Source organism: Rhinopithecus roxellana, chromosome 13 (assembly GCF_007565055.1).
Source record: "Rhinopithecus roxellana isolate Shanxi Qingling chromosome 13, ASM756505v1, whole genome shotgun sequence".
Lineage (NCBI taxonomy): Eukaryota > Metazoa > Chordata > Mammalia > Primates > Cercopithecidae > Rhinopithecus > Rhinopithecus roxellana.
Genome location: NC_044561.1, coordinates 92,897,178 through 92,922,917, shown reverse-complemented (window position 1 = coordinate 92,922,917; position 25,740 = coordinate 92,897,178). Strand labels below are relative to the sequence as shown.

The 25,740-nt window shown below is 38.5% G+C and overlaps 1 protein-coding gene across 4 annotated transcripts in view; it reads left to right on the top strand.

Moving 5' to 3' along the window:
* SLX4IP (SLX4 interacting protein) overlaps window positions 1-25,740 on the top strand; it is a 204,467-nt gene that overhangs the window by 158,527 nt on the left and 20,200 nt on the right. For all 4 annotated transcript variants that reach the window (XM_010355268.2, XM_030914527.1, XM_030914528.1 and 1 more), the window contains 2 exons: window positions 17,673-17,750; window positions 21,087-21,175. In XM_010355268.2, the coding sequence (XP_010353570.1) occupies window positions 17,673-17,750; window positions 21,087-21,175 (167 nt within the window). The remainder of the gene's footprint in view (window positions 1-17,672; window positions 17,751-21,086; window positions 21,176-25,740) is intronic.

Here is a 25,740-nt window from a genome sequence, read left to right as displayed (position 1 = left end):
GAAAAGTCTCACACCATGTGGACTTTCTAGTAAAACAAAGGGAGAGGCCAGGTGCGATGGCTCACGCCTGTAATCCTAACACTTTGTGAGGCCAAGGCAGGAATATCATTTGACAGCAGGAGTTCAAGACCAGCCTGGGCAACATAGTGATACCCCATCTCTACAAAATATATATATATATTTTTTTTAATTAGCTGAGTGTGGTGGTGTGCAACTGGAGTCCTAGTTGCTTGGGAGACTGAGGCAGGAGGATTGCTTGAGCCCAGAAGTTTGAGGCTGCAGTGAGCTATGATCACGCCACTGCCCACCATCAAAGCCACCTGTAAATGGAAACATCTTCACCTGAAGTGGGGTGACTGAGAGCTGAGTAATGCCTTGAAAATATTTGTATTTGTAACAGTGGAAGGACAGTGATGGAAAGTGATTCTGTGGGGTGGATCTCCAGGAAGCTGGGAAATGTGGCATAATAAAATGTTATGGGCTTTTGTGAGGCCCCAGGGAATGGTGAATTCTTAGCATGCCACAAAAGGAAAGATATATAAATAAAAGGAAAGTGAAGTTTTCATGGAATGACAGGGCTGTGTGTACTCCTGTCAGTGAGTGGGGACCAGGATCTTGGGGAGGTGGCAGGATACAGGCAGGATGCAGCTTTAGACCTTCCCAGGCACCTGATCTGACACTTCTCCATAGGCCATTAGAGTGTCAGTCTATTGGCTTCCTACTCTTATTTTTAAATTCCCTCTGTTCCTGGTATTTCCTTGATATTTCCATTTTGCTTGGGTTACATATTTAAACCGTTTTTTTAAACCTGCATTTTACGTTTTTAGCAATAAGGTTTCCTTTATCTTACTCTTTCAGATTTCCCCAATTCAGCTTTTAGAGATGAGCCCTTTTTACTACAGGCGATATTTTTATAGAATGGTGCGCTTTCTATTCCATGCTTAACAGGTTGGTAATGTGGGTTGAGTCTGCAAAATATGCATATATGTATCTATAACTATGTATCTATAAATCTGTATTTTCAACTGAGGCCACTAGTTGAAAAATCTCGAGGTGAAGTTATTGTTCTTATTTTACAATGGTATGATAATTTAAGCTTAAGGAAGATAAGAGCTTTACAATCACCTATTAGATCATTTTTGTTTAGATTTCCTTTAAATTGTTATCTACTTAGAAAAATTATTCTAAAGATTATAGTTATAGTTCACAATATAATAAAAGATGTTTTTGCCTTCCTTGTAAAATGTTATTTTCATGGTTAGGAAATTACCTATAAAAGCACGCTTTAATATGATTTATGCTCTGAGACTTTGGAAGGTCTATATTAATATAAATATTTAGAAGAAAAAATGTATAATCTTTAAAGGCCTTGAATATTTTCATGATGGTGTTTCTTTTTTTACAAATAAATCTTCTTTAAAAGAATACTTTCAGTTTTTAAAACATCAGAAATTTCAAATACATACAAAAATAGAATCATGTAATGAACCCCCACTTACCTGTCGTCAGCATCCCAGTTTTAAACAGCATATAGAGAATGTTATTTCATTTATATGCTCATCTATTCCCTCCTCCCCCAACTATTTTAAAGTAGATCCTGGATGTCATTTAATTTTATATGTGAATGATTCAATATACCTAGCTCTAAAAGAGAAGTGATTGTTAAAATGTTAAAAGCGCCATTAAAGACAAAAAAGTAATGTCATCAGGTATCTAGTCCATCTTCAGATTTATCTGAATGTCTCTTCAGTTCTTTTATAGTTGAATTGTTCTATTCAGGGCCCGAACAAGGTTGGTGTGCACATTCATTGCACTCGGTTGATTCTCTTTATCATAGAAGAACACCTCCTTTAACCTGTAGGAACCCCCCTCCCCAGTTCTTTTTTCTATCTATTTATTTAAGAAAGCAGGTCAAATGTCCTCTGGGATTTCCCACATTTGGATTTGGCTGGCCACATCTGGATGGTGGCATTAGCCTGCCTCTTCCAGCCCCTTATATTTTCTGTAGATTGGTGGTTAGAATCACAGGCCTGATGAGGCTTGGGTCCCTTGTGTGAGAATACTTTGTGGGAGGTGGGTGTTTTTTCTGTTGCATCTCATCTGGCAGCACATGATTTCTGGTTGTATCCCTTCTAATTTCATGCTAACAATGTATATACAATGAAAATGGAGATTTTTATGATTTTTTAAATTAATCAGTATTTTAGATTTGTTCATTAGGTATTTATATTACTAGTAAATACTGTTTAAGCACAACAAAATTTAAAAGACTCCTGGCCGGGCGCGGTGGCTCACGCCTGTAATCCCAGCACTTTGGGAGGATGAGGCAGGCGGATCACCTGAAGTCAGGAGTTCAAGACCAGCCTGACCAACATGGAGAAACCCTGTCTCTACTAAAAATACAAAAATTAGCCAGGCACGGTGGCGCAGGCCTGTAATCCCAGTTACTTGGGAGACTGAGGCAGGAGAATCGCTTGAACCCAGGAAGCGGAGGTTGTAGTGAGCCGAGATTGCGCCATTGCACTCCAGCCTGGACAAAAAGAGTGAAACTCTGTCTCAAAAATAAATAAATAAATAAATAAATAATAAAAGACTCCTTTATGTAATCTTCTGAAACTTTGCCTAATTCAGGCAATTAAGGTAAATATATTGAGGTAATGTTTCAGAATAAAACCTGGGTGTTAGTATACATAGTTCCTTTTTAAATCTGAGTCTATGTAAGATCTAATTGAGGACCTTAATTAAAATGACTGTAAGTTATTGCGTACCTATCATCATAAGGCTTACATATCTGCCCAATATACGTCTTATGCGAACTCTTAAGGACTTGTATAATAGGAGATAAAAATAAAAAGCACATATATGGTGGGTTTTTTTTCCTATGAAAACGCAAATCAGCAGGTAGTTAAAACAAAAAGAAAAAGAAAAGAAAACAAAAAAGGCATGAGATCTGTTCATTTAAATTCTCTGGAGGAGTGATAATAATTGAGTTAATATGCATTGGCTTCTCATAAATTGCTTCAGTAGTTTAGGCCTTGAATGCCTTAGAAATTAGCTCTCTCCCCTTGCCTCTTCACTGTTGCTATAGAGTCCAGCTAAAGGCCTGTTTGTGTTTAAAGAACTAGGATAATCTCTTATATTCACTGACAGAACTTACATTTTGTTTTTGTCTTCTAAGAACTCTGCAGAGCACTACCATTACTCTAATAAGACTCTCACTACTAATTTCATTATAACATACCAGTAAGTACACAAAGTAAGATTTAGAGCAGTAACTTCCAGACCTGTCTGAGCATCAGAATTCCCTGGAGCTCTTTAAAAAGAATGTAGTTCTCTGGCTCTCACCCCAGGTTCTCTGGGCATGGGGATCCAGGAATCTGTATGGTTGGAAAAGACCTCAGCCTTGGAGATTCAAATTCCCCAGGTGATTTAGATATGGGGAGTGGACTCATGACTGGGAATCGGAAAGACCCTAGACTAGTACATAGATGCTTATCTGAGCTTGATAGTGGATTATTTCATAACTGGAAGAAGTAGAAGAGATGGTAAGTTTTAGGAATATTTAGTGTTTTCATCGATAACTTGAGCGAATGCATCAAAAATGGGTAAAAGACCTAGTACCTTGTAAAATGGGGTAGAAATTCCAAATGACTGTGACAAAATTAAGAGGAATGTTTTTTACAGACAAATGCTGAATAGAAAATGTAGAATAGAAAACAGACTACTTAAAAAGAAAAGGCAGAAAGCAAGCAAGCATGGGACTGGGAAACAAAAACAGGAGTATGACATGAAAGAAGAAACACAGTGATCTTTCTTTAGTTTAATGTTTCCCCCTGAACCTCCTGTGTTGTTTTCTGCTTCTCATCTTTGCAGAGTTCCCAGAACAGATGTTTGCATTTTGTGTCTTCTTTCATACTCTCATTTATTCTTCCACCCTGCAGCTACCTCCGAAATGCTGCCAATCACCTCTCAATTGCCAGCTGAGTATTTTGTCCTATTTCTGCTGTCACTAATGTCCTCTGGCATTTGATCTTTCAACTCTCTTTTCCAAGACTTCACTGTGGTGGCTGGCCTTCTTCTGGTCTAACTACTCCATGTGGGCTCCTCTTTCTCTGCTGACCCTTGAGCAGTGGTCCTGCCCTTGCCCTTTGATCTCTCACTTGACATGCTCTGCCATAGACTTTTCTTCCCTTTAGCCAGAGTTGCTTCAGTAGATCTGCAGCCGTGACTTTTCCACTGAACTCCACCCTTTTCCTTTTCCTTTCCCCTTTCCCGTTATTCCTTTCCCCTTTCCCCTTTCCTTTCCTTTCCTTTTTTCTTTTTTTGAGACAGAGTCTCACTCTGTCACCGAGGCTGGATGGAGCGCAATGGAGCAATCTCGGCTCACTACAACCTCTGTCACCTGGGTTCAAGCAATTCTCCTGCCTCAGCCTCCTTCCTGAGTAGCTGGGACTACAGTTGCACACTACCACACCCGGCTAATTTTTATATTTTTAGTATAAAATATACTAAAAATATATTTTTCACCATATTGGTCAGGCTGGTCTCGAACTCCTAACCTCAGGTGATCCACCTGCCTCGGCATCCAAAAATGCTGGAATTACAGGCATGAGCCACCACGCCCAGCCACTGCACACCTTATTTCTATTGGCTTTCCAAACAGCTTCACCTAGAAATCTCATTGATCCTCATCTCCAAAACTTGGTTTATTATCTTACCAAGTCTATCTATCCTCTGTGTTCCTTAGGAAGCTACCACTCATGTAGTCAACAAACTTAAAAAATATTGTCATTGTCATCACTCTTCTCTGAACACATTTCATTAACAACTAAGCCTGTCTCTGATTTTTATCTCTAAAGTGTCCCTTGACTGTGTCTCTCTCTCATTAGTCCTGTGGCTACTGATGATCCTTGCCTTCTCCCACTTGACTTTGTTAAAAGAAAAACTTTAGACAAAATAAATATAACAGTTTATTTGAGCAAATAACAATTCATGAATCAGGCAACACTCAAATCCTCAAGAGATTCTGAGAGCTCCGTTCCAGCAGTATGGGCCGTGGGCTTTCATAGGCTGAATGTGGAGGCAAAATAAAGAAATTACTTGATTGGTTATAGCTAGGCATTTGCCTTATTTGGATATGGTTCAATAGGAAGTCCCTAGTTAATGTAACGAATTTGCTAGTTGGTTATCTGCGATTGGCTGAAGCTCCATTCAAAATTAATCAGTCACAAGGAATGCCTCTAAGTTAAGTTTTGGTTTGTTCATTTATGTAAGGGTTCCTGGTACAGAGACAACCCTAGACTAATGGTTTCTTGCTTATTTTGGCTTAACAGCTTGTTAATGATAGGTATGCAGTAATTTATGATAAAGAGGGAAAAAACATGAAAAGAAATATTAGGAATAGAAGTATTAGTAATGAAAAAAAGACATAATTAGGTTAGGAATGGAAATATTAGTAATGAAAAAAAGACAATTAAATTAGGTGGAAATTAAAATAATGAAAGACTATTAAGAACAACTTCCTGCTAATAAATTTGAAAACTAAGGTGAAATAGAAAAATTTATAGAAAAATATAAATTGTTAATCTGAGCTGAAAATAAATATAAACCCTGAATAGACTCTATTAAAGAATTTAAACCACTGATTAAAAAAGAAAGCACCAAGTTTAGATATTTTACCAGAATAGTTCTCCCCAAAATTTAAGAACTAGGTAACTCCAGTTTTATGTACTTGAATAAACATTAACATTTCCAATTCATTTTATGAGGTTAGTATAACTTGACACTAAAAACTAGGATCAGAAAAGAAAAGAAAAAACCAGGATAATAAAAGAGAAGAAAATTACAAGTCAATCTCACTCAAATGTAAAAGCAGAAATCCTAAACTAAATATTAGCAAGCCAAATTTGGCAATGTAGAAAACAAAATCATGATATCATACAAAGTTGGCTCAGCATTAAAAGTCAATTTTGTAATATTTACAACATTAATAAATTAAAGAAGAGCAATGCATATAGCAATTGTATAAGGTACAGAAAAAGCAACCACTATTTATAATAAAAATTCTTAGAAAATTAGGAATATGTCTACAAAAAGGCTCTGACAAATGTTCTCAGCAGTGAGTGAAACATTAACAGTGTTCGCTTTATAATAAGGAGCACCAAAAGATGCCTACCAGCAGCAGTATTCAACACGCTAATGGAGGAGTTCCAGCCCAAAGAATAAAAGAGGAAAAAAATATACAGGTGAAAAAATTGGAGATGAAGAAAAGTCCCTTTTTTAGTACATGGTATGATTGTATATGCAGAAAAGTCTAAAATAGATATACATACAAATTACTCAAATTTAAAACAAAGCTATAGCAAGCAAAACAAAATAGCACTGGCATAAAAATGGACCCTAGACCAACAGAACAAAATAGAGAGCCCAGAAATAAACTCGTGTATATGGCCAACTATTCTTTGACAGGGGCACCAAAAATGCAAAATAGGGATAGAATAGTCTCTTCAATAAATGGTTGTGGGTAAACTGGGTATCCATATGCAAAAGAATGAACTTGTATCTTTATCTTATACCGTACACAAAAATTAAAATATATTAAAGTGTTAAATGTGAGACATGAAACCATAAAACTTCTAGTAGAAGACGTTGGGAAATGGCTCCTTGACACTGGTCCTGACAATGATTTTTTTGGATATGACCCCAAAAGACAGGTAACAAAAGCAACTACATCAAACTAAAAATTTCTGTGCAGCAAAGGAAACCATCAACAAAATGAAAAGGTAACCTATAGAATGGAATAAATATTTGCAAGCCCGTATAGCTGATAAGGGATTAATATCCAAATATTAAGGAACTCATACAACTCAATAGCAAAAAAAAAAAAAAAAGGAAAAGGAAGAAAGGAAACAACTAAATTGAAAACCCAATTAAAAATGGGAGAAGGACCTCAATAGATATTTTCCCAAAGAAAAGATACAATTGTAAATAGGTATATGGAAAGGTACTTAACGTAATTTTTCATCAGGAAATGCACATTATGACCACAGTGAGATATCATCGCACACCTGTTAGAATGGCTATTATAAAAAGAGGTAACAAGTATTGGTGAACGTGTGGAGGAAAGGGAACCTTTGTATAATTTTGATGGGAGTGTAAATTAGTACAGCCATTAAGGAAAACAGTATGGAGACTCTTCAGAAAAGTAAAAACAGAACTACCATATGACCCAGCAGTCTCACTTCTGGGTATACATACAAAGGAAATGAAATTAGCATCTTTAAAAATGTGCTGTATATATACAATGGGACATTATTCAGCCATAAAAAAAAGAAGCAAATCCTACTATTTGTGTCAACACTGATGAACCTGGAGTACATTATGCTACATGAAGTAAGTCAGACATAGAAAGACAAATGCTGTGTGATCTCACTTGTATGTAGAATCTAAAAAAGCCTAATTCATAAAAGTAGAGAGTAGAGTGATGGTTGCCAGAGGCAGGGATGGGGACAGAGTCTGGCTGGGGGAAAGGGTCAATGAGGGAAGGAAGGGGAGATGTTGGGCAAAGGACACAAACTATCAGTTATAAGGTGAAGAAGTTCTCGGGAATCTAATGTACCCTGTGATGCCTATAGTTAATAATCATTGTATACTTGAAATTTGGTTAGAGAGATCTTTAAATGTTCTCACTGCAAGAAAAAGAGAGAGAACTATATGAGGTGATGGTTGTCTTAATTAGCCTGATTGTGGTAATCATTTCACAATAGATACATATATCAAATCATCATATTCTGTACCTTAAATGTATACAACTTTTGTCAATTATACCCCAATAAAGGTGGGGAAAAAAGATTTAATAGGCATTTCAGCTGACAACATATAGAAGTCAGTTACAACAGCAGGCAGTTTAAAAATGTAGTTTTTAATAAATAAAAAAATGTAGTTTTTAGGAGATAACATTTACATGACAACACTAAAAATACTTTATTCAAAGATATTAAATAAGTTCTTAAAAATAATTAGATTTACCATGTCAAATGTCTGGGAAGTCTCATTATCATAAAGATGTTCATTTTCTCCAAATTGATCTATACATTCAAGGTCTTTCTAATCCAACCCCGAAAGGACTTTTCATGCAACTGGACAAGCTAATAAAAAGATAAAAGGCCAAGAATAACTTCAAGTACTCCTGATGGAGAAGAAAAATAATGTTGGGAGTCAGGAGAGGAAATTGCCCTACTAGATTAAGATTTTTTATAAATAAAACTCAGGTAATTAACATAATGTTAACTGACTGATGATAAGCCAGTGGAATAAAGTGAGTCAGAAAGAGAGGTCTGTGTATGACAGAACTGGCAACCCGGGATCAGTGGGAATCTTCTGTTGAATATTCAATTTATTACTCATTGGGGAAAGAATAAAAATGGATTTCTAAATGGTATCATACACAAAGTGAATGTTCATAGCACTGAGGTTTTTAAAATCAGGTTATAAAACAACATTCATCATATGATTTCTTTTTTGTAGAAAGAAGTAAGAGTATATGTGATTATGTATTTTGAGAACAGACCTAGAAGATATCAAAAATCAAAGTGACAGAGGTCTCTGGGTGGTCGGATTGTTGAAGATTCCTTTCTCTTTACACTTGTTTTGGTCTAGATTTTTAAAAATACATTGAGTCTATGTTACTTTTAATTAGAAAAAAACATTTTTTTACTTTGAATTTTTTTAACTATTCTTGTCTTTTAGATTAAATTTAGCATTATTTTTCGCAACTTCTAAACTGCCTCCTCCCCTTACACACATACAAAATAACAGTTTCATTGTGATATTTGACTGGAATTGTCTGGTACATAATAGGTATTCGGTACATATTTGTTAAATAAATATGGGAACAATTCACATCTTTATGTTGGTTAGCCCTTCCAGTTGAGAACATGTCATATTAATCTTTTCAAGACCTTTTCCTAATTAGTTAATGAAAGCTTTGTAATTTTTTAATGCAGATCCCACATATTTATACAATAATTTCTAAAATTATATAATCTTTTCATTTTCCCCCATATTGAGTCAAACCCTTAACTGAGTATCATGTTATGTTATGTTATGTTATGTTATGTTATGTTATGTTATGTTATGTTATGTTATTATGTTATGTTATTTTTAGGGACAGAGTCTTGCTCTGTCGCCCAGGCTGAAGTGCAGTGGCGCAATCTCAGCTGACTGCAACCTCTGCCTCCCGGGTTCTAGCAATTCTTCTGCCTCAGCCTCCTGAGTAGCTGGGATTATAGGAGCATGCCGCCACACCCGGCTAATTTTTTTGTATTTTAGTAGAGATGGGGTTTTGCTGTGTGGCTCAGGCTGGTCTCAAACTCCTGAACTCAGGCAATCCACTTGCCTCGGCCTCTCAAAGTGCTAGAATTACAGGTGTGAGCTACCGTGCCCGGCTGAGTATCTTTAATGTCAGACTTAAAAGTCAGAAAGATGATTTTAATGTAGAAAAACATGCCCTGTTTAGTAAGGTTAAGGACCTAGGTTTATTTAGTTTAGAATAAATAACTAAATTGAAACTGAATACCTATCTTCAAGCATTCGGTAGTGGCCAGCTTTCCTTTAGTTCTGCCGAAGACACACAAAAAAGAAATTCAACTGAAGTGTGAGGAATTTAGGTTAGAGATTGCAAACTGACAATAGAAAGCTACATTGGCTCTCAGAGACTTATTATTTGGACCACACAATATATTTTAAAAGTTTGAATTGTTTGCAGAGTTAAAATTTGAAGAGATTTCACATAAAAACTTGGATTTCCAGCTTTTCTGGTACCCCTGTGCCCTAGTTTCTGATGGCAGCCGACGGCTGGTTTTGAAAAATCACTGCTGTCCCCTTTAAATAAGTCCTGAGCTCTCTCCAGTTTTCCAGTCAGAGCCCAGCCCTTTTCCTGTTACCTGTCTTACCCCTTAGGCGTTAAGTTTGCAACCTCAGTTCATATGAAGGACAGATAAAGTGGCACATAGGTAGGTATAGCATCTTCTCGCTCTGCATTTTGGTGTTGTTTTTAAAAGATGGTTTTAATGTGGTCCTAGCTGACAAACAGGAAATGAACTAGGAGACTTCCCAAGGTTGTTTCTTGTCTTTTAGGTCCATGATCCTGTTAGAATAGTCCAGTGGTTCGTGAACTCTTTTTCTCATTGCACGTGATCTAGAATCTCAGAGTTGAAATGGACCCCCTGCAAGACAGGGAGACCACAGAGGGTATGCTTCATCTGGTGTTCCTCTGTAGGCACAGGAAATTTGAAATCTGTTGCAGAGGGGCTTGCTTGAACAGCGAACAGTTCAAACAACCAGCTACCTCATTTAGAAGGCTTATTAAAAATCTCTGTTTCTTTTATGTATAGTTATTTAAAGACGAGTGAAGGGTTTTAAAGAGAACTTTGAGTTTTATAACTACACAGTATTATGTTATTCTTATCATTATGCATGGCCTGGCAGAGTTATGATTGTGGGAAAATTCAGAGTTTTGAATATCATTTCATCTATGCTCATTTCAACTATGCTTGTGTGTTATCTGAACACGGTTTTCATATTTAATGTTAAGGGCATTTTTGTAATAAACAAAAAAGTGGGAAAGCAATATGGGGAAGAAATCTGAAGTGATAATTTCTCAGTTTGTTTTATTGTAAATTTTTGTCTCCTCTGAAAAGCTGTCTTATTCCATGTTAACAATCTCTGATGGATCCCATAGAAAATGAAATTTGTAGCACATGTGTCCTCTGGCATTACCTATGAAGTCAAAAGGGTGACAGGTAGAAAATGTGTGTTTTTCTCTAAATAAATTCAGCTCCAAAGAATTATTTTATAAATAATTATTTTTTCACAGTTTTATTTTTTTTTCATGAAACATTTCATGCCCCGTTTGTTTTGGCATTAAATAGACATAGCTTTTTTGTGACTCAGAGTTTAGTACTGTCCTTATTTAGGGACATGAAATGTTATCTCAAGGGAACCTTTTTGGAATCTCTAAATGTCTTGGATAATAAGTGAAATTTTTAGCCTAGGATCAAATATTCCACTTACCCACCCAAATTGTTTCCCGGTTGTGGTCTTAGACCAGGATCCTGTATGTATATTCCTAAACTTGTGACAGAACCCTTGGTTTTCAGCTCCTACAGAGTAACTCCTTCCTCCAACCCCATCCATCACCAGCAATAGAGGAGGTCACACTTGGACCTATAACATGTTTCCAAAGGCCCCATCAAGGCTTTTTCACAGGCCACATCTCCTACTTAGTCTCTCTTCATGTTTGAAGTGACAGCATCAAACTCATGGTTTTCCTACCCTTTCTACCCTAGGCCTTTTGATAAGGACAAAGTGCAACTTTCTGAGTGACACAGTTTGGGCCCAAGTGATCCTGCTGCCTGAGCCTCCCAAAATGCTGAGATTACAGGTGTCCAACTTTCTGAGTGACACAGTTTGGAATTAAAGAGTTACAGCTTCATTTTTCCTTAATGAGATAGCTTGAAAGCACACATATTCTTCATTTTTTTTTCTTTTCTTTTTTTTTTTTTTTTTTTTTTTGAGATGGAGTCTTGCTCTGTTGCCCAGGCTGGAGTGCAGTGGTGTGATCTCAGCTCACTGCAACCTCTGCCTTCCGGGTTCAAGCGATTCTTCTGCCTCAGCCTCCCGACTAGCTGGAACTACACTACAGGCACATGCCACCATGCCTGGCTATTTTTTTGTATTTTTAGTAGGGACAGGGTTTCACCATGTGAGCCAGGATGGTCTCAATCTTCTGACCTCGTGATCTGCCCACTTTGGCCTCCCAAAGTGCTGGGATTACAGGTGAGGTCCACCGCGCCTGGCCTCTTCATCTTTTAAATATGTTGTATGTTCCTAGTCTAGTCTAATACCCAAGATACTGTCAGTACTCAGTTGGTATCAGCCTCTTTCTTCCTGTCCTCTTATTAAATCACAACCGAGCTTGATAACTGACTCATGATTTCAGACTGGAAACAGTCACATGTCTGAACTGGCGTGCAATGCAGAGCTGCTTCCAGGTTAGCATATAGTAATCTGATTGTGACAAAGTGCCCTTTCTTAAAGCAAATATCAGACCACTATCCGACCTACCTAAGTAAGCTTACCTTCACCAAAATTTCAACTGTCTACAAATTCATAATTTGATTTCTTTGAAATTATCATTAGGACCAAATTTTCAAGTCATCTGTATGCCAGTCTTTGCATTGTCATTATAACTTTAGTTTGAACCTGTAATTTCCTAAAGCAGTTAAAGCAGAAGTCAAAATTAATAAATGACTGGCATTTTAAAAGAGCTTACAGGTTGACATTTTGTGTTTAGGCAACTGAGGTTAAAAAAAAAAAAAAAAAAAAAAAAAGCTTAGCTGGGTTCAGTGGCTCACACCTGTAATCTCAGCATTTTGGGAGGCTCAGGCAGCAGGATCACTTGGGCCCAGGAGTTCAAGACTAACCTTGGCAACATAGGGGGACCCTGTCTCTAAAAATAATTTTAAAACTGAGATGGGTATGGTAGCATGCACCTGTGGTCCTGGCTACTCAGGAGGTTGAAGTGAGAGAACCACCTGAGCCTGGGAGGTTGAGGCTACAATGAGTCGTGATTGTACCACTGCACTCCAGCCTGGGCAACAGAGGAAGACCCTGTCTCAAAAAAAAAAAAAAAAAAAAAAAAAATTCAAATGTACAATGGGTTTGTTCTATAACACAACTAGCCTGATCCTCTTCCAAAGTTCAGAGTTCTTTTTTTAAAAGGTAAAGGGAGATTATTTTAGATTAAAGAAGATGTAAGCAAATACATCTCTTAAAATCCATGATCTTTGGTTGGATCCGATTCAAAGGAAAATCAGATCAGTGATACACATTTTGGGACAATGGAGAAATTTGAATATAGATGGTTATTTGATCGATAATGTCATACTCAGTTGTAATAATTGTGTCGTGGTGATGAAGGAGAATTTCCTTGTTGCTCAAGAACTTGGTTAAATGTTTAGGAGTAAGGTTTCATGATGTCTACTTCAAAGAGTTTAGAAAATATGTATATGAAATAAGGCAAAATATTAACTATTATTGAATCTAGATGGTGGGTTTTGGGACGTTCATGACCTTTTTCTAGTTTTCTGAATGTTTGAAATGTTTCAGATTATCTGAATGATGATAATAACGAAGGAGTCATCTCAGGGAGAGAAGTACTGAGGGGCATCGTAGGTCTTCCTGAGCCTGCCTTGTAGTTTGGGAGAAGGCTTTGCTGGAAGAGAGCCACACAGGTGGTGGGTGGGGTCCACAATGAAGTAGAGTTCACCTGCCCGGAGGTCCTGATGGCTCACCAAGCCACAGAGAGGCATTTTCCCAGGCTCCTCCATGAATGGTCTCGTAATAGCTGTGGGAGAGGGCTTTCCACTGTTACGCACCAGACCACAGACTCCCCTTGGCAGCTGGGAGGAAGCTCAAGTCGCCTTGGCTATGAATCCCCTGGAAAACAAGTGAGGCTGGATGGTTTTACAGTAAAAATCTCTCATTGAATATTTGCTCTCAGTGTCTTGGGACTGTGAACTGTAACAACCCAAATAAATGACCACTCCCTTAAAACCATTACTCATTGGAGCACGGTACTACTTGAAACTAATCTACTGCCTTGCTAAGCCAGGATGGAATTTGTTCAACTCATATTTGAGTTTTTTGTCGTAATTTTTGCCTTTCTGTTTATGAAGACTGCAAATTTCTAGTACAGCCATTTTGGAGCAGCTTATTTTAGACAGAATATGAAATAAAATAGTAGCAGGACTCATTTGTCCTTTCTTTCTTTCATAAGCATTACTGATCACCTCCCCATTTTTTTTTTAAAGAGACTTAATAGTTTTTGATGAACAACTTAGGTAAGCCAGAAGAAAGTTAGTGTGGTAACAAGTAATCATTTGAGGCTTCATTGCCGCTTTGGAGGTTGTTTGTAGAAGGATAGGGAGAAGTACAACAGCTTTTTACGACATACAGAGAGCAAATGGTGGCACAAGAACTGGAGACTTTTGGAGCTGCTTAGGGGCCAGGGGAGAAGATGGGATCTTGCTGAAACTAGATGATTGTGTTACATTAAGCAATTCAAAAATAACAATTGTTTCTGGAAATGCACATATCCACAGACGCCTGGTGGTAAGATGTTTCTATTGCAAAGCTCTCTCACCCTCTAACCCAGGTCTCTTCCTTTGTTTAAAGACAGCCTTCTCAGATTTAGGAGAACCACAATCGCCAGCAAGAAAACAGGCATACTGAAATGTGATTTGCAAGTGCCTCGTAATCTTAATACGGTCATCCAGTAGTTTTCAAATGAGAAGATGATCACTTTATGATTTCCATTTGCTCTACTGACAAGTTTTCTGCATTTAAAACGCCAGCATAGCAAGCTGGGAGCTGGTGCCCCAAGTAGGAAAAGCAAAAGGCCTCTTGGATTCTTTGCCAAATTGCTGTTTAGCTTTAGAGAGTAGTGGAGCTTTGCTTTAGCCCTGGGTAAGTACAAAATCTCAGTGGCTTCCTGAACGCTGTGAAGTTGATTTCATTAAGAGCCAAGATAAGAATGTAGTCTTTATCATTGCCTGTTATCTATAAATAAATGAAATACATCTTCCTAAGCATTTCAGTTCAGTGTGTTTCAAGTACCAATAATTTTCTCTGTTTGTATATCAAATTTAGTGTGCCATAAGAACTTACATAGTACCTTTTGTGTTTAATCTCTCCTTAAGTTTCTCATTAAACAATAAAGTTTCATATGACCAGTGGAATTTGGACTAAGCAGGTGCAAATCTTTTTTACATGTTAAACTTGCCATTTCTCTTGTAGGTGCCATTTGAGCAGGTTTTCCACTGAAACCACTAATAACAATATGCCGTTTAGAAATGATTCCTTTTAACCTAGTTCTCTCCTAGGGGTGGGAGGTATAGGGGTCAAGATTTCAATAAACTAATTTCTCCTACTAATTTCAGTAACAAATCACTTGAAATCTGCCTTACACTGCTTTCTTTTTCTATAGGGGAAAGTGTCATACGGAGACTTGATTGTTCAGCAGTCCAAATAGGATTTAGTTATCACTCAAATAGTATCTTCAGATACCAGGCTTCCTGGACTCAAAACTGTAGCTTTCATGGTCAACTTCAGATTTAGCCCCTTCCTGATAATAACTTTTTTTTTTTTTTTTTTTTTTTTTAAGATAGGCTCTTGCTTTGTCACCCAGGCTGGAGTACAGTGGTGATCATAGCTCACTGCAGCCTTGAAGTTCTAAACTCAAGCAATCCTCCTGCCTCAGCCCCCTGAGTAGCTGGGACTACAGGCATGTACCACCATGCCCAGCTAATGTTTTTTTTATTTTTTGAATGGAGGTGGGGTCTCAGTATGTTTCCCAGGCTGGTCTCGAGCTCATGGCCTCAAGCAATCCTCCCACTGTGGGCTCTCAAAGTACTGAGATTACAGGCATGAGCACCACACTGGGACCGATAATAACATTTTATTGCTAAAGATTTTGTATAGAAAGAAGATTTTTGAAATTTTGAACATGCCTCCTGAATCTTAATCGCTTAGACCTATAATCAGCAAAGGTAGAATAACTTAGATATTATATATTTTTTTCTCAGTTCTTTGGAAGACTTGCATTATAAATAAACACTTGAAAAACACTTTTAAATTTTGCTATATGTGTTTGTGAGTTGCAAATTGTTAAGGATTCCACTTCTTCCCTCAGCAGTTGGACAAATAAACAGATGTAGGAATGACTTCCATTCTCTCAGTGACCTAAGAAATAACATACTTGTTTTAAAGCACTCAGAGTAATGTCAGTGGTGTGTATATTTTGTTTGACATTTTAAGCAGAAGAAAGCCACATGACTGAAATGCAATCTATTTTCAAGTGTGTTAGGAAAAAATATATTTTATCTCAGTAAATCCGGAGATTATCCTTTCATAGATGTCACTGTTATTGCACAATCTGCATGACTAAAGCAATTGTTCTGTCAGAAGCATCGCTTGCTTAGACAGCATCAAGTCTGCGGTCACTGATGTCCTGGGTCTTTCTACAGGAGTGTCAGAAGGATACTGAATATGAAAGTGGAAACTTCTTTAATTGTATTCTTTACCAAAGGTATTGCAGAACAACCATAGTCATGGACTTTGGAGAATCTGACAGTCCTAGAGATTACTTCCTGCAACTCTTGGCCGCTCCAGTTTGACACAGGGGGACCCTCACCCTGCTCTGGTGGACCTTTTGCTTCTGATTCTTCTACCAAATAACTTGACTGCTGACCGTGATAACCAGGAACAGTTTTACTATGATTTCAGGAAAATCATCAATAAAGTAGTTTATGCCTGGAGGGAAGCCAAAAGAGAGGAGGAAGGGAGGGAGGAAGGAATTAAGCTGGCACTTTCTGTGACCCATCTGAAAATCTGTTGCCACCCTATAAGATGAATGATAATGTCTCCATTTTCACACATGGCATTTACTCTTCAGGGTCAGGCTTCTTTCATGTAACATTATGTTTGTGAGATGTATTTCTGTTATTACCTGTAACTGTAGCTCATTCATTTTTAGAGGCAATATAGTATTTCAGTGTGTGACTGTATCCCCATTAAAAAATTTACTGTTGATGGATATTTGCATTGGTTCCAGGTTGAGACTGTTGTGAAGAGTGCTATTGTGAACACTGTATGTTCATACCTAAGTTCAGCTTTAGATGCTCAAGCATTTTTTTCAAAGTGGCTATACCAATTTGTATTCCTGCCAGCAGCGTATGAGAATTCCAGTTGTCCTACATTCTTGCCAACACTTAATGTTCTGTCTCTTTCACTGAGGCCACTCTGGTGAGTTGGAGAAATTAGTTTTTTCCTCATGTCATATTTCTTTTCATCTCATTCTATATAAAGATTTTGACATACTTGAATTAATTTATTTATAGGCAAAATATATCCATGTTCAAATAGGTATGAACTGCTTTTTATGAGCTAATAAGCAGTGAGTATCAGAAGGTGGCTAAGATCTATTTGCAAGCTCCAACTGAATTATCCCATCTGAAAGTCCTAATTTTCAGGCACATTAGACTTCTTCATTTAATTCATTTTACAGTTGAAGTAGCTGAGACACTTCAGGGAGGAGGGACTATGCCAGGCGTCATGGTCAGGCCTCCTGGAAGAGGCAAGATAGTAATGTTCACCCTTACCTCTCAAGAGAAGCCCTCTGTTAATTCCTTTATTCTTTTGTTTACTAATTATTATTATTTTAGATAGAGTCTCACTCTGTCAACCAGGCTAGAGTACAGTGATCTTAGCTCACTACAACCTCCACTTCCCAGGTTCAAATGATTCTTCTGCCTCAGCCTCCTTAGTAGCTGGGATCACAGGTGCCCGCCACCTCACCCGGCTAGTTTTTATATTTTTAATAGAGACAGGGTTTCACCATGGTGGCCAGGCTGGTCTCGAACTCCTGACCTCAAGTGATCCGCCTGCCTTGGCCTTCCAAAGTGTTGAGATTACAGGCGTGAGTCACCATGCCCGGCCTCATTTGCTAAATAATTACTGAATGCATCTTATATGGCAGGCACCGGGCCGAACCTGAAATTTAGTGGCAAACAAACTTTTAACTTAGTGTGATATTCCCTTTCACTTTACAGGTTATGGCTTTCAAATCACAGCCTATTTTCTCAAGAGAGGGATACGTCTTCGCTGCATCAGGAACTCACAGAATGCTGGTAAGAAGCCGATTTCTTGATTTATCAGACATTTCACACAATCTGCTTGCCCTAAGATAGAGAAGGGATGAAAATTAAGGAATGGAGAGTCCCACTTGCTTCATTGCCTTCATGTCCTTGAGTGTGTCCGAAAGTTTGTGATTTCTCCCAGCTTGTACTGTGTTTACTGCCTCTCTGAGAACAGTGAGCCGGGCCACATCATGCTTTCCTTTCCTGATGCATCTTAGCACTTTCTTTTGAGTTTTCAGAGTGACTCAACACAGTTGAACTATGAATCACTTCAGTATTGTCTGTGCACACCAAGGCCCTGGCATCTGGAGCAGGTGTGTACACAAGAAAGCTCTTTCCCAGCCCAGAGCTCTCAGAGCGTTCCCTAGGTGTGTGATGAGGCCACTTTCCCACGTCACTTCCTCAAGTCTAGATGTCCCCTAAGGATATGATTTCAAATTTGTCCAGCGAGCAACAGTAAAGTCAGAAGCTAATGATCTTTCTCCAGGTCGATCTGAGCACTGGAAAGAAAATTTAGGTCACCTTCCATGGACGATTTCAGTATATATATATAAGACATGAAGGCCGGGCATGGTGGCTCAAGCCTGTAATCCCAGCACTTTGGGAGGCCGAGACGGGCGGATCACGAGGTCAAGAGATCGAGACCATCCTGGCTAACATGGTGAAACCCCGTCTCTACTAAAAAATACAAAAAACTAGCTGGGCGAAGTGGCGGGTGCCTGTAGTCCCAGCTACTCGGGAGGCTGAGGCAGGAGAATGGCGTAAACCTGGGAGGCGGAGTTTGCAGTGAGCTGAGATCCGGCCACTGCACTCCAGCCCGGGCGACAGAGCGAGACTCCGTCTCAAAAAAAAAAAAAAAAAGACATGAAATAGGAACTTTAAAAAATCAACTGTATAGAGGCCTGCTGTGGAATCTTCATGATTATCTGCATTTTTTTAACTATAAACTCTGCTCAAATATGTTACTCTCTTTTTTGCTATTGTTTGTTTTTGAGACAAGGTCTCACTCTGTCACTCAGGTTGGAGTGCAGTGGTGCAATCATGGCTCACTGCAGCCTCAGCTGCCTAGGCTCAAGTGATCCTTCCACCTCAGCCTCCTAAGTAGCTGGGACCACAGGTGTGTGCCACCATGCCTGGCTAATTTTTTTTTCTCTCTCTTTTTTTTTTTTTTTTTAATTTTTGGTAGAGAAGGGGTCTCACTATGTTGAAGCTGGTCTCAAATTCCTGGGGTCAAGCTGTATTCCTGCCTTGGCCTCCCAAGGTGCTGGGATTACAGGCATGAGCCAACATACCCAGCCTCAGATATATTGCTTTCATTAACAGGCCCTTCCACTTTGTTCAACTCTGTAGTAAAATAAGTCAGCTAACCTTGTATCTGTACCCTTTATGATAAGGACTATCATTGCCTAAATATTTAATTAAATATTAAAATAATGCAACTCTCAATAATGACCTAAACAGAACAAAAGGGTGCAGAAGTTGCTTTCTGTTAATACCTGGCACCAAAATGTTTAAAATCTGCCATTCTAACATTGTTACTTTTCAGAGGTAGAAATGCAAATACAGAGGAATTATTTGATAGAACTGATAATTTTGAATTCCAGTTCTGATCCACTAATAAACTGTAGTGTTTCAATTTTATGATTTTTTTGGGAGGGGAAGGTGGACAAATAATGAATTCTGTGGTTCAATTTCTGCTCCCATAAAATGATAAAAGGCTATTTACCATTTATCTCAATAAAGTCTTTTAAGAACTAATGAATAAATATTAATTGCTTTGCTAATTTTGTTCTTCTGGCTTTTCAAAGTCCATCTCTAGTCACCTAGCCAGATATCATACCTACATGGGATCGAAGTTTAAAAACACTCAGGCCCCCACCTGAAATGGGGGCTTTCCTCATGAGAAGGACTAATTGGGAGTGAGACCAGAACAACAGGTTAATCCCTAATCATGGAGGGCTTTGAATGTTGGGCACTGGGGAGCCATGGTAGGTTTTTGAGCAGGATGAGTGGAGCTCTTTTTTTAGAACTGTTAACCTGCTGTTCTGAATAGGATAACTTGGAATAAGGAGGGTGACTGCCAAGGAGACAGCAGTGGTTGACAGGATAAGGAGAGAGCTGTTACTGGAACAACAACTCCTTAGGCCTTTTGGGATCATTTAAGCTAATCTAGTAGTATAAGGTGTAACTTGTTTAAATTCTGTGTCCATGCAATTGACACCTTCTTGCTTGGCTTCTAAGCGGTGCATCAAATTGAGATACGTTATTACTTCAAACAGTCATTGCCATCATGTGCAATGTACCTAAAAGGCTTTACTCACCTGATTCTTAATATCCATCTTTAAAAAAAATTGGTCTCATGTAAGAGGGAAGCTTTCTTTGTTAGAAAAATGACTTGATTTCTATCACAAGTATCAGACATGTGTATCATAAAAATATTCAAGCAGTACAACCAAGTATGAAAAAGGGAGAAGAGCCCCTCCCCACCCACCTGGAACATACACTGTTGGCATCAGCTCAGCATCACTCCAGACATCACGCCTGGGTAGCTGGAGGCCGGTGAACAAATGGATGGATGGACAGACAGATGAGAGAAGGAAAGATCCGGATGTCATTACTACCTTGCGTTCCTTTCATTGAATGCCGAGGAGTCCAGTTCAGTGATTCACTCAGTCTTTCCCAATGGGAAGTTGTGGTTTTGTTTTAAGAAGCAGCAATAGTAGATTACTATGAGTATGGTGTAATTTTACCATCTTTATTGTATATTTATCTGTTTTCTTAATAGTTGGTTCATTAATTCCTAAGAGAAGCTGCTGTTTTCCCAGCCTGATTCAGATTAGTAGTTTGCCCTCCAGGGTCGGGGACCTCTCTAAGACTAGCTGACCAAGGAGATGATAAGTAAAGTGACTAGGAAAAACATTGATAGGTCACATTTTTAGATTTTATCTAATATTCCTCTTCCTGTATAAGTCTTACATGCTCATTTTGAAAACATTGATCTGATTTTCCAAATAGAAGTTCTAATCAGCAAACAGCCAACTGACACAGAGGGGAGGCTGCAGAGGTTCTGCCTGGGGGTTTCCTGCAATGTAATGGTCCCGGGGCGCAGGTGGACCCATTTGCAGCCTGGTCAGCTCTCCCTAGAGCTTTGCGCTCACCCTGCCCTATTGCTGGCAAACGCTGAAAGGATGGGAGGAGAGGGGAGATGTGTGTTTTACATTGTTACTGCATATTGCAGTAACTTAAAATGAACAAAAATCTGGGACAACCATTCTGTGTTCATAGTTTTTTGACACCTTTAAACTTGTTTTTCTTCATTTTATACAGAACTCCATGTATTCCCTGACAGATTTGTGGTTTGTGTCAGTCAGCTTGCATTCAGTCATGATCTTTTAGCTAATCAGAATGAAGATTTGGTGAGTATGAAAAAGTTCTACAAGTAAGTCTGCTTAAATGCTGAGTTACTGCAAAAAATAGAAAAAAAGAATTGTCTGCTGTTGTCATTCAGCTGATGAGCACCCAACGCATGTTTTAAGGGAACAAGAAGAGCCCTACCTGTTTTACATGGTTATATCAACTAATTTGTGCATTGTTCTTCTTTTCCTGAAGACCATTTTAATCAGCAGTACCTTTTCCATATCAATTGTAAGTGAGAAAGCAGCACATCACAGAAGCTGTGATGGTGCTTATGATAGTGTTTAAATGAAATAAAGAAAAGTCTTTACGTGAAATGAAGCGAAATCCACATGTTTCCACTGGAGGCTTTCATTGGGGTCAGTGGCTTTTAAATTTTATTCCATGGTGAATCACCGACATTTTCATGAGAACCAGTACTTTTCCCCAGTGTATTATTTCACAGCTGATAGGGTTCATTTTCTCTTTCTCTCTCTCTCTCTTTCTCTCTCTGTCTCTCTTTCTCTCTCTCTGTCTCCTTCTCTGTCTCCCTTTTCTCATGCTAAGTCTTGAGTTCCAACAGGTCCTGTTTCTGTTTAATTGGAGTTGTCTCTTCAAATAGATAAAGAAAACTGACTCAGAATTGCAGCTGACTGCTTTATCTTTTAAACTGAACATGTACACTTGAGAATCTCCTCGTTGCATGTGTGTGTGTTTGCTGCAGCCACGGTCCAGTCTGCCTGACTTCTACACAGAGTTTTTTTTCATATTTTTGGACGTATGACTTGAATCTTTAACGAACAGGGACATATGACTTGAATCTTTAACAAACAGAAAAAAAAAAACCAGCAGACATTAACCGGGCCATGATGAATGACATGATTATTATGCTTCTAAAATAATTTATGGGAATATCAGATTACCCTTGATGTTTATTATTTTTTAATCCATATGAAATCTGAAATTTGGCCCACATCATCTAAAACCAGCTTATCTCATCTTAAATAAATACGTAAGAAGAGTGTTTCAGAGGCTACAAGGGTGAGTAGAGACCCAGGAAAAGTAAAGAGCAGAGAACTTGTATTTAAATTTAGATGTCTGTGTTTGGTGCAGAGGAACGCTTCGCAACAGCCAGTGTGGTTCATATCTCCTCTTCTTCATCCATCAGTCAAACTCTTAAGAATACACATTAAATGAATGAGGCAAATTTGGTGAAAAGCAGTAAGTTTGTCCTTTGAAATATGTCCAGGATGTTGAGTTATCTTCGTAAACTAATAAATACTAAAGTGGCAGTGCCATTGGCATACATCTAAACTATAATATAGCTTAACTGATTCAGAGCAAGGAAGAAATTGATCTATGGTTTAAGAAAACAACAATTAACTGTTCCAGAAAGTATTATTACTTTCAAATGAAATACAGGAGAAATTAGATCTTCTATCTGATATGTAATATTAATACTTAGTATCTTAAATTATTAAGGAGGGATTAAAACATCTCAATACAAATGAAATATTATCCCCCTTAGGGGCCTTGGTATTTATACAGATGTAAGTTTTCTATAGCGGCTGTCATATAAATCCTATAATCTGGAGGACTTCCTAAACATTGAGAATTTTCATTCTGAAAATCTCACCAGTCTGAGCCTTTTACATGACTGAATTCAGTTTCTTTGTCTTTAAAAGGTTCTGATAACCAGCGATAACATGACCAGAGTTAACCATGTTAACTTATGAGGAAAATGCCATTTCCATCAAGAGGCTCGTTCCTTGTTTTGAGTGATTGTCTTTAGTTGTGGTCAGTTTCTGTCTCTTCAGTTGCTCATTTACTCCACTTCTGTCTCTTCACATACGCATTTTCCCAGCCACATATGTCAGCTGAAGCCTGGCACTTACTCAACAGCTTCATCTCCGGGCACAAGCTCTGTGTGTCCCTCTGCCTAGCCTGCTCACCTCTGCCACCTCCCCTCCTCACAAGCCTCCAGCCCACCACTTCCTCAGGCCTGTTGTTACTAGAAGCAATAAAAGACCCAGGTCAAGTAAAGGTCCCTCTCCCACAAATGGCCCATCAAGCCAACTACACCATCCTTCCACCAGAAGTGTCTTGTAGTTTAATTCTCATTGATATTTGACCTCTACAGAGTCTGCCTGTCTCAGCTATTTAAGGATCAATAAACAGCCCTTCCCTTCCAGAACTGCCTTCTGCCTGAGAGAAGGCATTCTTATCACTTGTTCTATACTTCAAATGCCCAAAGCCAGTGATGTCAGGCCCCTGTGAGTATTCCCTGGACTTCCTTCAAGCTTTGAATTCTTATATCACTTTACATGGATATTCACCAAAGGGCAGGAGCCATGTCATTTTCTCTTGATAGCGATTCTCAAGAACATCTGACTGGGCAAGGCTGGGAAAATTGGTACCCGCAGTAGCTATATTGGAGAGATTTCTTGGCAGTAAACTTCAGTTGTTTTTGTATAACTGTTGACTTAACTCACCCTTCTGCAGCCACAGAAGTGACAGGGGAGTGAACTAGTACTTGAGCAACAGCCTGGGTGCCTTACTCGTGCTGTAGCCTTGAGAGCACACTTTCCCTTTCCTTCATCTTTTTTTGGGGAGGGATTCTCAATGTCTAAGTGACAATTTGTTAGGAAATCTGGGAGCGTCTATTCAAAACTACTCTGTCAAGGGATTCTTTCAACCTGTAGACAAGGAAGCCAGCTGCACTTAGCTCTCCAGTTCTTAAAGGTAGTTGCACAAAAGAACTGCTGTTCCAGATCAGGCAGTACAAAGGGAGTAATCCCCCTCCTTTACGGAGCAGAGCGAATGCAGCCACGCTGCCCCTAAGCACCGCGGCACCAGGGAGGTCTGTCCCTGCTGTCACTGTTGGCGTTTCTCTTGTCCACTCAGGGACTTTGATGCAGGGAGATCCTCTGTGTTGCAATAGCTCTGCACAGAGTGCCCATGTGCTAGGGATGTGGGAATTGTGATGTGTACTTTGGGAAGAAAGGGCATTATTATGAAATGAGTCATTGTATTTTTCTTACTAGAGTTTCTCATAAGAAATCTAAAAACTCTTGTAGCCTCCGTTTTTGACCTATTACTAGATATAGAACTGGGGAGTCTTTTTGAGAGTTTTTACCTTTATTTGGTTTGTTTTTTCCTCACCTTTTTTTTCCTTAGAAATATGAAGAACATAAAGTGAATTTTGATTGCGCTCAGCTACATTCCATTCCAACAATATTTTCTTATTTACAAACCCAAGAGCCTATATGGAAACTGTTTTCTTTCTCAGATATAAAGTCCTGGAGCCTTTGGGAAATTTAAAATTATTTATTATTTCTATTATTTCTTTGTTAAAGTTGTGTAAATAAGCATAGAACTCTGTATATATCTGGGACATTTCTGGGTCAGGACAAAGCTACTATTTCATTGTGTGTTAGTTACAGCCACTCCTTCTAGTCTCTGGAGATCAGCCTTCCCATCTGTTTTTACCATCACATTTTAACATAATTTGCTAAGTCCCAGCTCTATACTGGGAACTCTGGTAGGCACCAGGGAAACAAAGAAAAGTAAGAAAGCGCATTGGCCCTCAAGGAGCTTACAGTTTGGCAGATCAAGGCTGCTGAAGGATATCCTGGTGACCTAAAAATGTCATTCAAATAGGGCCTCCATTTTGCCTTAATATTTTTCCGCTCTGCACCTGTATCTTTAAGGGTTCCATTGGATCTCTTCTACTCTTCCTCAGAAGGAAAGTCCAAAATCCCCAGACCTACTTTTTTTTACTTTTAAACCGAAACTCTCAAAGTCTGTGATCCTTCTGGAAATTAAAAATGGTCTGTAGTGCTAGTACTACCTACAAGTGGATATCTACATTAAGATATTTGAGTTCTCTACCTTATACTCTTTGAGTTGTGGTCAAGTTGTGAAATAGCTGTTAAGACTCTGCAGACGTAGGCCAGCCACACAAGGCTGGGTCCTCACTGTAGCATCATCTAAGGATTATTGGGGCATCCTGTCAAGAAATAATATTGAAGCACTAACTCAGCTACTTCTCTTAAGGCACACTACTGTTTAGTGGTAAAGAAGTCTTCTTCTAGTTTTTGAATACAAAATAATAAACTACTGAAGGCTGAGTTGTTTTTAGCTTGGCTGTTATAGTTCTCAGCTGTGCATAACCCAGCCCTTTGTGGGCCATAGCCCTCCTGTCATTCAAGGGGGAGGGTATCAAATTATCTCAAAAATCTTTTCTCACCTGGGATTTCTATTGGAGGAAGCAAATAAAACTGTAGCTAAATAAAAACTACAAAATAATTTTGCACAAAGAAGAAATTTTCTTGCAGATTTAAAAATTGTGATTAGCAAAACTTCCAGGGTAGTTATATTTGATCTTAAGAAAGATGTAAGTAGAAATGATAAGCTAACATTATAGGCCTTATGTTTTTAGAACAGAAGAAGTAAACTGCTTAACATTTGACTGTGCACTGTCGTTTGTACCCTCATGACAGAATCCTTTAACTTTCCTAAGAGAGCTTTTTCTTAAGTATAAATCAGATCATTCAAGAAAATAATTCTCTATTTTTGTGTTTAGAAA